The sequence below is a fragment of the Saccopteryx bilineata genome, chromosome 1 (genome assembly GCF_036850765.1).
Source record: "Saccopteryx bilineata isolate mSacBil1 chromosome 1, mSacBil1_pri_phased_curated, whole genome shotgun sequence".
NCBI lineage: Eukaryota > Metazoa > Chordata > Mammalia > Chiroptera > Emballonuridae > Saccopteryx > Saccopteryx bilineata.
The window spans coordinates 376,421,289-376,439,707 of record NC_089490.1 but is presented as its reverse complement, the minus strand read 5'-3'; the positions used below and the strand labels follow the sequence as shown (position 1 = coordinate 376,439,707).

General features: G+C 38.5%; 1 protein-coding gene across 1 annotated transcript in view; it reads right to left on the bottom strand.

The window, feature by feature from the left end:
• Positions 1-17,858, bottom strand: part of DNAJC24 (DnaJ heat shock protein family (Hsp40) member C24) — a 62,844-nt gene extending 44,986 nt beyond the window's left edge. Inside the window, exons 1-2 of the mRNA XM_066251204.1 lie at positions 17,708-17,858; positions 16,751-16,894 (exon numbers count right to left, since the gene is read on the bottom strand). Coding sequence (XP_066107301.1) covers positions 16,751-16,858 — 108 coding nt within the window. The 5' untranslated portion in view covers positions 16,859-16,894; positions 17,708-17,858. The remainder of the gene's footprint in view (positions 1-16,750; positions 16,895-17,707) is intronic.
• Positions 17,859-18,419: the final 561 nt, after the last annotated feature.

The window sequence follows — 18,419 nt, the reverse complement described above, 5'->3', positions numbered from 1 at the left end:
GCAATGACTAAGTGCATTCTATTGTCTATAAATTATACTTTAATAAGGTTAACTTTAAAAAAAAAACCACGCAAAATATATCCTTAGAAATATAATAAAGTTCTAGCTATTTTAGATGGATAAAAGAAAAAAGTGGAACAACAAGACTCTAGTGAATTCCAACACTTGAACAAAAGTGTGACATTAATTCCTTTGGGAGCCACTGGGCAAAATGTCTTACTCTTTTTTTTTTAATCTTGGCATACTGAAAATAATGTATACTGAATCATAAGGAAATTCTAAATGTAAATGTATTTTAAAACAAAACATTTTTCCCATTTAAATTATTGTTTAGCATTATTATTTTACACAAGATTTAAGAAATATTTTATTTTTTATTAAATTTATTGGGGTGACATTGGCTAATACAGTTATACAGGTCTCAAGCATACAATTCTATGATACAGAGTTCTATTTTGCATTGTATTCCCACCATCCAAAGTCAAATCATCTTCCGTCACCACAGACAAGTTTTAAAAATGATTTCTGGTCTGTAACTTCATTATATTATTTGATTTTGAATATTTAGTGTTTATCTTTGTGCCACATGTCTGTGCTCAATAATTTCATTACCCAATCTAACAGTCTTCTGCAATAAAGATTCCTTACTGTTCTGCCATTCTATAATTCTTTTAGTTGGGAGTCTCTGAAAATTCCCATAGCCAGGCTATGGGATAAATATAACAATGTCCTAAATCACCCCTTCATAGATTTTCTATCAGCTTAGACAAGTCAGATCATAATTAGAAAGTCATTTTAAGATTTATTTCTTTCACTTTCTGCAAAAGCAAATTGTAAAGCATTTAGACCCAGATTACACTGTAAAAGGACTGTCAGTGATAGAATTTTAGGCAAGCCTGGAAAGGGAATATTTTTTATCCTAGACACATAGCAAGCTGGAGAGAATGAACACTATTTGTTCTGTCTAGAGCAGTGGTTTTAAACCTTTTTATACTTGGGGATCAGTAAAATTAGAAGAAGTATTTCAGGGACTGCTAAAGTAGAAATCACCCTCAGCATAGTTGAATTCAACTAAGATCATTGGGTCTGTGATCTTCATACCACATCAGGGTGCTTAGCTCTTTTGCAGAGCAGCACAAAATTTCTTTCAGACTAGTGGTTGAAAAACACTGGTCTAGAGTGCATGCATTGAGTCAACCAAACAATCTTGGATCACCAAAATAAAGATAGTTCTAGTATGGTAAACTAGGGGAAAAAAATTTCACACTTGAGGAGTCAACTAGATTCTAGTTACTAGATGATACTTGAAGACACAAATAAGAGGGAACAAAATAGAGAAAATAAATTCTAGACCTGGCTTTAGAAAGTAACACAATACAAGCACCTCATTTTACAGATGAAACTCAGACCTATGGAGTTTATGTGATTTAAGAGAAAGCTAGGCGCCGCAAAATTTTAGTAGAAATGTGGGTAAGAGATTGTAATGCTGGTGGTCGAGGCCAGGCAGGGTCACAGTGGCTTTGGGACGACCACAGAAGAACCACGGAGCTTAAGGAGTCGGGCCATTCCCGTGTACTGGCTTCTCCCTGCGGTGGGTGAGGAAGCAGGCAGAGGGAGACCGGGGCAAGTGGCAGCTGGCGAGCCAACAGGAAAATTGCCCCTTGTGGCCATAGGCAAGTGACCAGGAAAAGGGCCCCTCGCAGGGACTGGCCAGCAATCCGCCCTGAGGGAAAGTACCCATTCTGTGTGTATAGGCTACACACAGAAAGCATAGGCTTTCTGCCACATGCTCATGAACCAATTATGCAAAATGCAAGTGTGCAAGCCTAACCATGCTGTTTTCCCTATACTCCACCCCTTTGGGGTTGCTCGCCTCACAACCTATACGACCCAACCCGTATCTTCTGCAACCGTGCATGAGCAAGAAGTGAGCTACATTACATCTATATTTCACAGAAACAGTACAGACTACTAAGGTACAGGGAATACTAAAAATGGCAGTAATTACAAAGGTGCCCTTCACAATGACGTCTCCCTGAGCACTGGAGAGATGATACACTTCTATCTTAGGTGGACAAGTGCTGGTTGCCCAGGGAGTTAACCGGAGGCCCACGTCTAGTCCCCTATCCCAAGTGCCAACAAGGTCACCCACTGTAGGTGGGAGGGCCTGTACAGTCTAGGGCATATCCATTGAAGCCGCTGGCCTTTAAAGATGGCTGTTGGAGCAGGCAGGAGCACATCGCCCTGCCACCCAAAGCCCAGCTTCAGTAAAGTGTCCTTGGTGCATATCTGCAACTGGATGGGAGCAGCTACCTGGTGCAGGAGGGCTTCCAGAGGTGCTGAGCCCTCCCCCATTGGGGTCTCTCATTCTGTCCACAGTGGCATGTCCATCCAACAAGGGAGCTGGTGCCCCCCTCTTGTCACAGTCCCTGCTTCAAGAGTCCATTATACTGCTCAACAATCAATCCACAATAGACAGCCGAGCTGTCTGTGCAAGTCACCAAAGGTGAAGGTTCATTATAGGCAACTAGCCATACAGCTCTTTGATAATGGACCTCAATGCCTGCCCATAGGTGCTCTGTCTTTTGCTACAAGCCTCATCCAAATCCCTCAGCAAGCTTACAGGGCCGGTGGGGCCAAACACATTCAAAGTCTGTGCCGCCTGGACAGCTCTCTTACTTGCTGCAAAAGTACCTATTATCTACTAAGGCCAACACCCACTGCACATTAGAAAGGGACCAGTAGACTACAATTCCACATGGGGTCTCTGGTCCCCATCCGTCCCCATTAGACGGGTCCCTAGCTTGGACTTCCTGTTCAAACTGGAACGATGGGTCTTGGGGATCCTCCTCTCCCTCAGCTGCCTCCAGCATGTAATCTTGCAGCCGTGCAACACGAACACTGACCTTTTTCTTGGCAGCTGCCTCCACTGTGTAATCTTGCCACCGTGTTGCACAAATGCCAGCCACTCTCTTGGCAGGTGCCAGGACCGTCCGCTTCCCCCACTTCTTTGGTGGCTAGAATCTGTACTCCAGCTTAAGCTGTTGCAAAGCTCTAATAGGACTCTAATTTCCCTTTATCTTCCCTAACCGTAATCAAATCTACTCCTACATATCTCTGTTCGGGTAACCTTTACAGGCCCGTTTCTCTTGTTAGTTAGGGGGCAGCACAGGCAGTAGCCTACACACCCTTACAGTGCCACACTGCTTCTACCTCCCCCAAATCTGCCCCATCTGTATAACAGCACTGATGGGCTGCCCCACATAGGAGTACAAGGTAGCCACTAGTGACCCAAAAAGTACGGACGGGGCACTCCTAAGAATATGGTGCCTTTATCCCTGCCTTAAATACTACCTCATCTGGCCCATGAGACTGCAGGTTGAAACAGCATTCCTCATATGACCTGCTGCCATTGAGTCACTGCCCCCGTAAGTCTCCAGCATTCTGCCAGACCGTATGAATGGCAGCCATCACCCATTCTAATAGGACAGGATTGCTGGGGCTGTCATGGCAGTTCTGAAGATGCTGCCTTAAGGAGGAGTGCACAGGAATGGCAGCTAATTTCTCCATCTCTGCTCCAGAGAGTACAATCCCATCCACCCCTATGTCCCACAACCGCAGCAGCCAAGCTGCCAGAAACTCGGTGGGTCTCTGCCTGAATTTCGCCCCTAACTCCATCAACTTTGTCTGGGTACAGGGTCAGACCACAGAGTGCCCAACTACTTGTGGAGGAGGCTGTGCCAGCCTCTGAGGCACTTTCTGCTGCTGGGTTTTTACCTGCTGGGTGTCCACCAAGCTGGGCTCTGGGTCTGCCAAAAGCAGTTTCAGCCGGAATCTCCTTCTCTTCCTTCTCAGAGGAGTCAGCAACAACTACTACTGCTGACTCAGAGCCGCTCCACTGGCACAAATGCAGCTCCTCCAGCACCTGCCGCTGCCGGCGCTCAACTTCCAGCTCATGCTGGAGCTCTCGAACTCGCAGCTCCTTCTCCATCAATCATTCCAGCTCCTGCTGCTGCCAGTGCTCAGTCTCCAGCTCATGCTGGAGCTCTCGAACTCGCAGCTCCTTCTCCATCAATCATTCCAGCTCCTGCTGCTGCCAGTGCTCAGTCTCCAGCTCATGCTGGAGCTCTCGAACTCGCAGCTCCTTCTCCATCAATCATTCCAGCTCCTGCTGCTGCCATTGCTCAGTCTCCAGCTCACACTGGAGCTCTCGGACTCGCAGCTCCTTCTCTATCAGTGGTTCCAGCTCCTGCCACTGCGGGCACTCAATATCCAGCTCACACTGGAGCTCTCGGACTCAGGCAGCTTCTCAAACAGAGCTTTCAGTTTCTACTCACAGGGCTGTAAGAAACAACCAGCCCACAGCCCCCAACAGGGTAGCCACAGGGAACCACATGCTCAAGAACAGCCACTCCTCTATCCTACTCTTCAAGGGTGTTGGCAGTGCCATACCATTCTGAACCGAATCCCACTTCCAGCACCAGGTGTAATGCTGGTTCCAGACTGGTCAAAACCAAATCCTGTCCACTATGCCAGGTGTGATACTGGTTCTAAACTCGTCTAACCTGAATCCTGCCAACCACACCAGGTGTAATGCTAGCAGTCAAGGCCAGGCAGGTTCAGATTGGATTCAGGCAGACCACAAAAGAACCATGAAGCTGAAAGGTATTAGGCCATTCTCGTTTACTGGATTCTTGCAGAAGCGGGCAAGCGAACAGGCAGGGAAAACTGCTTCTTGAGGTGGCAGGCCAGTGATCAGGAAAACCATTCCTCATGGCGGTGGACAAATGATCAGGAACACCAACCCCTCACAGTGCCGTGCAAGCAACTGACTCAAGGGAAAGTACCTATAGCCTTATAATACATACGTGGCTTTCTGCCATGTGATCATGCAAAATTTATGCAAAGTGCTTTTGCTGGAAAACAAGTGAGCAAGCCTAACCACAGCTGTTTTCCCTACAGTATTAACAACTATCAACATACTGTACATTACATCCCCCAAATTTACTCATCTTGTAACTGTAAGTTTGAACCCTCTGACCACCTTCAGGAGTTTTGCCCACACCCCACCACTACCTCTGGCAACCACTAATCTACTGTCTGTTTCTATGAGCTGTGTGTGTGTGTGTGTGTGTGTGTATGTGTGTGTGTGTATTTTTTTAGATTCCACAAGAAACTTATTTTTATATTCCTTGAGAACTGGGGGAAGTATATGTCATTTACTGATGATAAGGCACAGTAAGAACCCAGGTATCCACAATACCACAGTGCTATCTATTACACCCCTTCCACCAAATTTCTGGTACAGTTTTCACTCATTTCTACTAATAATAATACATTTAGTCAGATTATGTAGTCTTCTAAACAATGGAGCTAATTCTCCCAATTTTCAATTTTTAAGACTCAGCCAAGGCTATTCATCAAATCACAGATTCTAAAGGTTGCAGCTGGTTATATTTGATTTGTCCCATAAGAAAACCTACTAATTCTATGTAATTTCTGTGTTGCTTAGCTCTCCAGGGTTGCAAGTGTTTTCAGTTACGAAATCAAATGGACTCTGCTTCTGTCATCAGCCTCTGAAGTCCCTAAACAATATTTGCCATTGACAGCCACACTGTCTCTTCCCCTTGACCTTAGTTAATACCCCACTCGCCTGATTAAACTCCTATTATCTTTGGCCATTCCTTTCCCACTTCTTAGTGAAGAGACATTCCCAAAGTTCTATCCTATATCCCCACCTCCTTGGCCCCCAAGCAATGTTATGGAGGCAATGCCCAATCCATTGCTTTTAGCCCCAACCTCTCTCAAGTTCTAGCTGCACTCCCCTCTGCCAACTGGAAGTCTTCACGTGGCTCTTCCACAGACACATCACATTCAACCTGCTCTTCAATGAACCAAACATCATTCCCCAGAAAATCTCCTCCTTCTCTGTTCCTCTTCTTAGGTAAGAACATAACCTGCCTCCTTTACCTTAAGCTCAAAATCAAAATTCATTTTCAACTCCCCACTTCCTGACATATGAAATCCATCACAGAATCTAGCTCTGTATTGCTGTTATCTCCCTCTTCCATTCTTCTCCCAATACTAAAGCAATTAATTTGAGTCCTCATAACAGGACAAGTGTAGAGATACTCAACATAGGAACATAAAGCCTACAACACTCAACAGTCTGCAGTAAAGGAATAACAAAAGAGCAAAAACATGATGCCTTTAATCAACAACCTAATCAAGCTAACTGCCCCTTGAGGTTTACTTTTTATTTTCCAATTTAAAATAATGAGTTTTCCAAATGGAGCAGTATTACATGAAGGGTAACAATATCACCAGGGCTGAAAACTAACTCTCTGTGCTAAATTTTTTTCTTATTTCACTTGTTAAAACATTTTCTGAAATGACAGTCCCCTGCCTTTTTAAAGAAAATAGATACAGAACACAATTATATCTACTCATGACAAAACAGTGCAGTGCTCAATACTACTGCCAGACTATGTAAGAAGTGTATTATTATTAGACCAATGACAGAAGCCTTGCTACTATCTACAAATGGAGGAAAGTTTAAAACTGTGCTAATCTCAAAGCACAAAAATAGACGCTTCCTCAGAGCAGGTATGTCTCATTTTTCTTAATATCTTTCAGAGTTAAAGAAAAAAATGTTAAGCATTGCTCTGCCAGAATGTGACCCCTGAGTCTGTAGAATAAAGATTCCCAAACTTCAATTATCTTCACATCATCTTCAAGATTTATACTACCATATTTCCCCATGTATAAGATGCTCCCAAGTATAATGTGCACCTTAATTTGGGGGCCCAAAATTTGAAAGAAAATGTATTACATAAAGTTATTGACCTCAAGTTTTATTCATCATAAAATTCATACAACTCCTCATCACTGTCAAAACTCCCATCCATTAGCTTGTCCTCACCTGTGGCTGATGACGAATCACTGTCTTCATATATTGTCTCGTCCTCAGTCCCATCTATGGCATTTTAAATGCCACACTTCTTAAACAAAAATCTACAACCACTGTATAAGATGGTGCACCCAGTTTTTAGACCTCAAATTTTTCAATAAAGGGTTCGTCTTATACATGGGGAAATATGGTATATTCCCATAGTATCAATACTCTTAATTTCATTTTTTTGAAAACTAGATGTTAAATACTTAATTTTATTACTTAGCCTCATCCTGAAACCAAATATCTGTTGTGATATATATATATTAAATACTTCATAGCAAACATACAGATATTCACACAAAAATTGTTCACCTGTGTACCATCTAATATTATTTTTTGAATTGTTTTAAAGGTTTTAGGAGCATAACTCATTTAAATACTTAAAACAACTTATGAGACATATTTCATTACTACATGTCTAAAACAGGACTGGCACATAGGAGGTAGTCAATAAATCCTTTATATGATGATTCACATCTATTTTGCCAATAAGAAAAAAGGCCTGAAGTTACAGAGATGGCTTAGAGTCACAGAACTAATACATGGCAGAGGCAGAAATCAAACCCAGGAAACTGCCTCCAGAACCCACATTATTAACCCTTCACTATTCTGGACCTGTAACATAAATACTATGTTTCCTCTAAAGATAAAATCTATGACTGCTGCCTATATGCAGCAGGGAAAAAAATAAAACAATGAAAAGGTAATTTCTCTTCCTTATTTACCCAATTTTCAAAATATATGTAGAATCTATCTAATTTCTTCCACTGACCAGTATATTACTTAATTTCTGTGCCTCAGTTTCATCATCTATATGTTAGGGATAATATCTCACCTCACAGCGTTAAATGAATAAATACACAATAAAGTGATTATAAGAGTGCCTGATACACAGTGTTATGTATCAGCTTAAATTATCACTTCAGTGTTCACTTGAAATGTCTTATTCCTACCACTTTTCTTAGGGAAAATAATAGTTTACAATAGAGTCTCCACGAAGCACGTAAGTAACTGTTAAACATCTTGCATCCTATATGACACCTAGGTAACAGCTAAACAGTTAATCATACCAACAAAAATTATACTGTTTATTGCAAAACAAGATCTACCCTTCTCATTTTTACTTATAACACTCCCAGATTTTTTTTCAAAAAATTCTCAATGCCTGTCTTTCTTTTCTATAATCACGACCAGTGTGCTTTGTAATATAGTCAAAAGACCGGTGTAAAGAATTGTTCTTAGCTCTCCTCTTTCCCCATGTGGTAATTTTCCTCCAACTGCAGCACAGGCATCCTTTCTGCTTTCTTTTTAAAGATGCTAAAATGTTTTACTTAACAAACTTAATCCTAATCTACATATATAACCACCTCTACTCAAAACAGAACTTTGAATGCTCACTTAAGTATTAAGTGGCATTTTATACTCTTCCAACATTAAGAATTAGAACTTTCTGCATACTCATGCCTATAATTACATGGATTTTCTTTAAGATTATGGAGCATAATTATATAATTTTCCAACACAATAATTATTTTCCAGTTGAAAGGTACCCTACTACATTATCAGCACCAACAGGAAAACACCCCCAATTTTCAATTTGACAAAGTTTTTTTTCAATTTGTGGGGAAGTTTTATCCTCAGTAAATAGCAATTTTTTTATCTGCATAACTGTAAAAAAATATGGGAATAATATAACTCAGGGGTTGGGAATCTTTTTGGCTGAGAGAGCCATGAACGCCACATATTTTAAAATGTAATTCCATGAGAGCCATACAACGACCCGTGTACATTACGCATTATTCAATAAAAATTGGGTGTTGTCCTGAAGGACAGCTGTGATTGGCTCCAGCCACCCGCAACCATGAACATGAGCGGTAGGAAATGAATGGATTGTAATACATGTGAATATTTTATATTTTTAACGTTATTACTTTTTTATTAAAGATTTGTCTGCAAGCCAGATGCAGCCATCAAAAGTGCCACATCTGGCTCGTGAGCCATAGGTTCCCAACTCCTGATATAACTAATCATTCTTGATCTTAGACCATTTCAAAGCAATGGATTATTATTCAACTTATTTAAGAAAACTAAAAAAGATTTTTAATTGATTCATAAGGAAAAAGAGCAATACATTTTAATAAAGCCCCTATTAATAAAGTGCTGCTAGGAAATGCTGCATCAATTATCTTTATTTTTATGTGATAAATTATTAGGCAACTGACAGAGATATATGAAATATGTCTTCTAGGCTATTTCTGCATTTTACACTTAATATGTGTCTTTAAAGCATTCTAAAATAGTCAATAAATTTTTTTTTCAGAATCAGGACCTTGAAGAAGCACTACATTTACAAAAACTGAAATGAGGAAACAATATTTACTAAATCAAAATGTATTGTATGACCTGTGGTGGCGCAGTGGATAAAGCGTCGACCTGGAATGCTGAGGTCGCCAATTCAAAACCCTGGGCTTGCCTGGTCAAGGCACATATGGGAGTTGATGCTTCCTGCTCCTCCCTCTTCTCTCCTTCTCTCTCTCTCTCTCTCTCTCTCTCCTGTCTAAAATGAATAAAGTCTTAAAAAAATGTATTGTAAACTTAGCAGCCTATGAGTAAGCAATATTTTATTCCAACAACTAATTATGTAGGACATGTTAAATTCAAAGTCTTCTGAACTTGGAACAGTACACAAAATAAATGTGTTACAAAATTAGATACAGAATGGTATTTGTCTTTTTCTTAATGTAAAAATATTTATTACTGTTAAGTGCAAAAAACTTTAGAAGAGGTTTTAATTGTCATATGTAACTTATAAGCCATTACACTCAACTCGAATGGTATTTGTCAAATATAATTTTATTCTCCAACTGTCTGAAAAAAGTCTGATTTTGAAAAAAATCTAAAAATACAAAACAGTACGGGTTTTTCCTTATAATTTTCTGCTTCAGAACTCTAATAGAAACTCTCAGCTTATATAAAAAAGTAAAGAAAGTTTCATTCCATAAGCCATGTATAACCCAGATTCCTTCAAAATTAAAACAAGAGAGTAGTAATTATGCCTGACCTTCTGTAATACTTTATTAATTGTTCTTGAATGTGGTGTTCCATGGAAATCTACAAAACTGAAAATTATGCTTGCTTTAAACAACTATATACCCTTTAGGATGGCGATTATGAGAAGCCTGATATAATGGGAGAGAGTCTAGAGGAACAGGATGTGTGATCAAACTTACACTTTACCCCTTACTAATTGTGTTTTAGACAAACCACAAAACTGTAACTAAGCCTTGGTTTTCTCAACCGCAAACATGAGAATAATATTACCTGTCTTACAGAACTGCTGAGAGGATGAACCTAGATAAGATGTGAAACCATTTGTAAACTGTAAAGAACTATAAAGTATAAAAAACATGACTACTAATTATATACTTACTACTGCATGCTTCCTTACCTTCTTAATAGAACAGGCTGAATGTAATTTAACCCACAGCCATAATTATGAATATAAATTATTGTGCTAAGCTGTAATACAGGAACCAAAGACATTGCTACCCAGGCAAAAAGAGGCCAAGATGTTAGGCTGATTGCTATGGTGGCTCCTGGCAGCTCTGGTTTCCTTCTGCACACTTAGTTGCTGGCCCAGATTTCTTGCTGCTACATAGCCAGCTATCATTGGGGAGCCTTTGCAGAATAACAGTTGTTGAAATTCTCTCCTATGATTTGTTGTTCCAATCCTTCCCTTACCTTCTCTCAACAGATAACTCTGTCTTCTTTTTCACAGAGGAAAAAAAAAAAAAAGCCACCAAATGAGAGCACATCAACTTCCTGCCACCAAACTGACAAATGGATCAGCTCTTGCATCCATCCTTTCTCCTTCTCTCCCGTGACACAGAAACAGGTCCTTTCTCTCTCTTTCCCTTCTACCTACGCTTCAGATCCCCTCTGCCTTCTGTCAGCTGTTCTTGCTCCCCTAGAACTTCAGTCCCAAGCCTTCTCTTGGCTACTTCGCACAAAATTTAAACATGCTGAAGTTTTTCTATCTTCTAAAAGGAAAAACAGAAAATAACCTTTTATCACAGTCCAAATAACTATGATAAGCACAGTTGAATATCAAGTGAAAACGGTTCACAATATAACTAAAAAATTGACAGAGAAAATAGAATACTTAATTCTCTTTTTTTCTTAAGTAAGAAGTATGGAGGCAGAGAGACAGTCTCCCGCATGCGCCCCAACCAGGATCCACCTTGCAAGCACCCTGTGGGATGATGCTCTGCCCATCTGGGGCCATTGCTTCATTGCTTAGCAACCGAGCTATTTTTAGCACCTCAAGTGAGGCCATACACAAAAAACACACTTTACAATAAAAGAGACAGACTGAAAGGAAGGTAACAGATAAATTCTACAAACACAGTGCATGAAAGCTGGTGTGGCTAAATTAATATCAAAGTAGACTTCAAGAAGAGTACTATGGCCTGATCTGTGGTGGCGCAGTGGATAAAGCGTTGACCTGGAAATGCTGAGGTCGCCGGTTCGAAACCCTGAGCTTGCCTGGTCAAGGCACATATGGGAGTTGATGCTTCTGGCTCCTCCCCCACTTCTCTCTCTCTTATCTCTCCTCTCTCTCTCTCTCTGTCTCTCCCTCTCCTCTCTAAAATGAATAAATTAAAAAAAAAATTTTTTTTTAAAAAAGAAGAGTACTATGAGAAACAGAGAGGGAAATTTTATAATGATCAAAGGAAGACAACAATCTTAAATATATATGCACCTAATAAAAATATAACAAACACAAAAAGCAAAAAATTAAAGAAAAAAATAGAAAAATCTACAATCAACTGATAAAAAATAAATCAATAAGAATACAGAATATTTGAATAACATATCAACATAAACTAAAAGATAATTACAGAACACTATATTCAATAGTAGCAGAGTACACATTTTTCAAGCATTTGTGAACATTCGCCAAGATAGACTATATGCTGGGCCATAAAAAAAGTTTAAACAAATTCCAAAGTAATGAAACCATACCAGTACATTACCTAACTACAACAAAAATAAATTTTAAATCAGTAATAGTAAGATCTGAATATTTTCTAACATTCAGAAATTAAATAATTTACTTTCTAATAACCCACAGGACAAAGAAAACTATTACGGAAGAAATTTTTAAATATTTTGAACTAGATAATAATGAAAGCATGTATCAAAATTTGTTGGATACAGCTGAAGCAGTGCTTGTGGCTTAGAAATGTATAGCTTTAGGCCCTGGCCAGCTGGCTCAGTGACAGAGCCTCCAACTGACCTGTGGATGTCCCAAGTTCGATTCCCAGTCAGGGCACACAGGAGAAGTGACCATCTGCTTCTCCACCCTTCCGCCTCCTCCTTCTCTCTCTTCCTCTCTCTCTCTCTCTCTTCCTTTCCTGCAGCCATGGCTTGACTGGTTCTAGGGCACTGGCCTGGGCAATGGGATGGCTCCATGGATCCTCTACCTCAGGCTCTAAATATAGCCCAGCTGTGAGCATGGACCAAGATGGGCAGAGCATCGGCCACAGAAGAGAGTTGCTGGGTGGATCTCAGTTGGGGAACATGCGGGAGTCTGTCTCTCTATCTCCCCTCCTCTCACTTAAATTAAAATAAATAAATAAATAAAAGATATTTACAGCTTTAAATGGCTATGTAAAAAAAGAAGACAGGTGTACAATCACTAATGCATGTTTCTGTATTAATAAGCTGGGGGGAAGCAAGTAAAGAGAAAAAAGGATATAATAAAATTAAAAGCAGAAATCAAGTAAAGAAAAATAGATAAACAATACAAAAAAACCAACAAAGTAGTTTTTTGGCTAAGATTAATAAAAGGCATAAACATTTGTTAAGACTCATCAGGGAATAATAAATAAATACATAAATAGCCAATGTAAAGAATGAAAGGGAAAACAAAACATAACTACATACCTTCATAGCAATTAAAGAATAATAATATGATAATGTTCATATTATAATGATCTATTTCACTTCATAAATAAATGGACAAAACCTTGAAAACTGCAACAGGAAATAGAAAACTTGAATATCCATATGGCCTCTAAAAATAATTACATTTATAATTTACATTCATAAATAAAAATTTCCTAGAAAAGAAACATCAGATCCAGATGTCTTCCCTAGTAAATTCTATTAAACAGTAAAAAAAAAAAAAAGGCAGGCCTGACCTGTGGTGGCGCAGTGGATAAAGCGTTGACCTGGAACACTGGGGTTGCCAGTTCGAAACCCTGGGCTTGCCTGGTCAAGGCACATATGGGAGTTGATGCTTCCTGCTCCTCCCCCGTCCTCTCCCTCTCTCTCTCTCTCTCTCTCTCTCTCTCTTTCTTCTCTCTAAAATAAATAAAAATATCAAGAAAAAAATTTTTAAAAAAAAGGCAATCTCATATAACTCTTTCAGAAAATAAAGATAATAAAATCATTCCCTAGTTATTTTATGGGACTGACATAACTGTGATCTAAATTTAGACATGGGCATTCAAAAAAAGAAAATTGCACCAATATACATCATGAATCTAGACATAAAAATCCTTAACAAAATAACAGCAATCACAAGCCTGCAATATATAAAAAGCACAATACATCATGAATAAGTGTGGTTTGTTTATTGTAGCAATGTAAAATAGATTTAACACAAAGAAAAATCAATAGAATTCACAGATTAAAGGAGGAAATTAATACATGCAAACATCAATAAATGTAAAAGAAATCTAATAAAGTTCAATATCCATTCATGTTTATACTCCTAGCAGATTTATAATAGGAAGAATTTCCTCAGCTTGGTAAGGGGAATCTTAAGAACATATAGCTATCATTATGTCTAATGGTAAAATATTGAAAACATTTCCTTCCTAAAATCAAGAACAAGGCAAGAGTAGTTGCCCTCACCACTTCAACTGAACATTGGAACAGAAGAACATAAATAGTGTATTAAAGAAAAAAATAAAAGATTTATTTATTAGAAAGAATTAAAGGTCTCTATTTGCAAATGGCATAATTGAGTTGATAGAAAATTCTAAAGAATCTACAAGAACAGCTAGGAGAAGAATAAAAACCAAATTTACCAAGACTGTGCCAGACAAGATCAGTATATAAAAATATAGTTCTACAGGCTATCAATTAACTAGAAAATAAAAGCTTTAAAAAATATCATTTACAATGGAACCAAAAATATCAAAAAACTAGAAATAAATCCAAAAATGTGTGATTACTACACTAAAAGTTCTAAAATATTTGAGAGAACTTAAAGATGACTTAAGTAATGGAGAAATATATTTATGGATTAGAAGACTCAATATTGTTAAGATGTCCATTCTGCCAAAATCGATATGTATTCAATACAACTACAATGAAAATTCAAGCCAGATTTCTAAAAACAGAAATTAACTGCTGCTTCTAAATTTCTATGGGCTTGCAAAGAAACTAAAATAACCAAAATAAACTTGAAAAGGATAAAATTAGAGAAGCTAACTTTATGTGACTTGGAAACTTTACCCTATAGTAACCAAGACAGAGAGGTATTAGTAACAGTACAGATAGACAAATCAACTAAAGTTGAGTTCAGAAATAGATCCACATTGTTAAGACAATCCAATAAAGAGGGTAAAATCTTTTCAATAAATGATAAATAACGGGACGTACCTATGAGAGAAAAAACAAAAACACTACCTCCGATTTCACACCATACACAAAAACCGTAAGCCTAAAGGTATAAGTTGACTCTATAGTTTCCAGAAGAAAACATAAAAGAATATTTTCATGACAAACAAAACAGTTTTTTGTTCATCAAAACAAAAAACTTCTGTTCTTTATAATATATCATTAAGAAGCTGAGCTGGCAAGGCACAGACTAAGAGAAAAGACACACAATAAAAAAAACAAAATATACTAAAAATTTTAAAAAGACGCTCCTCAAAAGAAAATTATACAAATGGCTAAGAATCACATTAAAAAGTGCTTATAATCAGTAGTCATCAGAGAAATACAAAAGACAACCACAAGATATCACTACAAACATGGATTTGCAGTGTTTCTCAATGAATGGGAAGAATGGCAAATTTGACCCCCCAGGAGACATTTTTAGTTGTTACTGGCATTTAGAATGCTGCTAACCCCTATAAACATAACAGTCCAACATAACAAAGAACTATCCTGCACAAAATGTCAATGGTGGCAAAATTAAGAAACCTCCAATAATTAAAATTCAAGAGATTAATTGCATCAAAGGTTGGTGAGATGTAGAGCAAATGGAATTCTTTGATACACAGCTATCAGGTATTCAAAATGGTTCATCCACTTTGGTGTTTTAATAGATGCTATCCTATTAAGTGCAAATGGCTTCTCATTGCCAAATAAAGACCAGTATGGTCTACAAGGCCCTGACTGTAATCTATACCACTGGTTTTCAACCTTTTTATGGTTGGGGACTGGTGAAAATGATTGAATTATTTCAGGGACTGCTAAGGCAGAAATCACCCTGACCATAAGCAAATTCGACTAAGGTTACTGGGTCTATAATCTTCATACAACATCACGGTGGTTAAATCTTTCACAAACTGTCACGGGATTTCTGGAGGACCAGCACTGGTCTGTGGACTGGCAGTTGAAAAACACTGACCTAGACCCAGACTACTGCAGCTTCATCTACCAATTAACTGAGGTATAAGGATGGTTTGATGTTAAAAAATTTTTTAATAAAGTATACTTCATTTTACTCTCAGATATCTTAAAAAATTCTGAGACAAAAAAAACAACACACAATGTATTTAGTTTAATTTATTACCTACTGTTTCTCACCATAAGCACTAATAGTTATAGCAAAATCCTATAGGTCTATCTGATAAGAGCCAGAGAAACAACTGATGTAATGTAAGTAATGGTTCTCTATCTTTTTAAAACCGAGTTAAACCGAGACCATTACAGAGTTACTCACACTGGCTCACAATTACAATTAGGCAGAGAAAAATTAATATAACAGTTCAGAAACATATTGTATGTTTATAAATACCACAACTCATTTCACAAAAGAATGGAGTCAAGTGAAAAACAGTGTAGAAATAGCCCAAACCGGCACTATACAATAGAAATATAATGGAAACTATAAATGCAAACCACATATGCAATGTTAAAAATGTAAAAAGATAAAATTAATTTTGATAATACATTTCCTTATATATGCAAATATATTTACACATAGATTATGTACAGGATATGTCAAAGAGCCAATATATTCAAAATATTATAACTTCAATATGTAGTCAACTAAAATTTTTTTAAATATTTTGTGAGGTTTTTTTGTACTAAGCCTTTGAAATTCATTTTGTGTTTTATATTCATAGCATGGCTGAATTTAGACTAAGTTACATTTTAAGTGCTCAATAGCCAAATGCAGCTAGTGACTGCTGAATGCTAATGCTGCTTATTACATGACACACTTTGCAGCATTTTCCATGGATTACTTCATTACATGTTCCAGAGGCACATACAGGGCAAAGTAACTTGTTCAAGTTCCCACAGTTAGTGATGAATAAGGATTCTAGCTAAATCAGCATGACTCAGATCTCCTGCTCCAAACCACCTGCTCTTTCACCTCAAATCAACTTTTGTTTTTTATATGATTGAAATTTTGAATTAACCAACTTAATATGGTGATTCCTGCTTGAATATCATATATTCATTTTATGGAAACAAATTTCTGGTCACATTAAAAAAACTGATTTTTTTCCCTGTATGATTTAAAATCTGAAAGAACAGACTTACCATTAATATGAGTTTTTGATACTTTTCTTTTAGGTCTGACATACTTGCAGATGGGTTTGCACCCAGAATGCTGTACCAATCCTTTTTTGGTATCTGCTCAAATGCCATCGTCCATTGAACAAGAAGTGGGCCTTCTCAGACCAGCTGAAAAAAAAATATTGATGAAAATTCATTAAATTCATTACAGTTTGCATGTATCTAAGAAATAAGCAAGTGACACTTTTCTAAGTTCTTCAATATTTAGATCTTTAGTTGAGTAAATCACAAGTATAATGCAAATCTGTTGAAACATATACTTTTGTTCAAAACGCCCCAAGAATTTTACATATAATAGTATAGACAAGTATGAAAAACCTGTTAGATGTTTCATGTTATACGTGTAAGTCTTAAATGAATGAATACACAACAGCATTTAAAAATATATATAATGCGATAATGAACCCGAGTGATGGATGACTCTCTAAAGAAGGTATTTCTGTTGGTCTAATGGTAAACGCGGCACACAGTAAGCACTCACTAAATACACTAAAGAGCTTAATACATGGTTACAAAAGCAAGCAATAGACCAAAGAATTAAGATTAACTTAGAAGCATTGCCTTTCAAGCTTTGCAGTTCACTTCTTTTCTTCCAAATTACCTTGAAATAATACGAGACATAGCCAGTCCCACTGGCTATGGTAGCGAGCCCGGGTACCTCTTCTTGGAGAGGCACTCAGACCTCACCTAGAGTTCCCGAAACTGTCCACTGGAGGACACGGTCTGGAGTCACAAGGGACAGAAGAGACCCCACCAGGAGCCCCTGCAACCGGGCAACCTCTGCCCACAGCGGGGAACTTAACGACACAGCCGAGGTCCCCTCAAGACTGGGCCTTTGGGGACCCACTGGATTCACAGGAGGCTGTATCGCTCAGGCACAGACGAGTAACCTCCCCTGGCTTCCTTCGAAATCAAACTTACCAAACTTCATAGAACCATTGGGACAAACTGCTGCAAGTGGTCGGGCAAAACTGGGAACCGGCTTCTTCTTCCGCCGGAAGTTGTTGCTCAGATGTGATCGCGTTTCTAGCCGAGGCGTAGTGGCCGAGACACCGGTCGGAAGCGCTGCTCCGCCCACGAGGACGCGGTCGCTATGGTAACCAGTCGCCTCTTCCAGGGAGTTTACTTACAGCAGAAAGTGCATGAGCTGTGGAAAAAGGCGTCCTTATCCTGGTTCTAAAGTCTCTTTTTGTCCCTGCTGAGTCTCTCTTTTGCCTCTGCGTGCACCCCTCACCCGCCGGGCTGCCTCCGCCTCCCCAAAGCTTCGCCCCCTTGCCCTACCCAGCGCCGCCCCCCTTTTGTGGTTGGTGAATGTACTGTGGGGTGGGGAGGGTGAGAAGGGTGAGAACCGATTCTTCCCTTGTTCCTATACAGTACTTCCCTAGAATGTTCTCATTCGAAAATTAGAGACCTAACACCTTTGCCGAGTAAAGGGTTGTTTTGCTTTTTTGTTGTTGTTTTTTGGAAAAGATGTTCAACTAAATTGTTTCTTATAGATTTTTATCAACTAGCTTAAAAGATAAAACTTTTTCCAAATCTTTTCCCATATAGTATCTCGCTTCACCACACTTCAACCCAGGAAGGCAAGTGAGGCAGCTCTTATTTTCTCACCTTGTAGTTGAGTAGTTGAGGA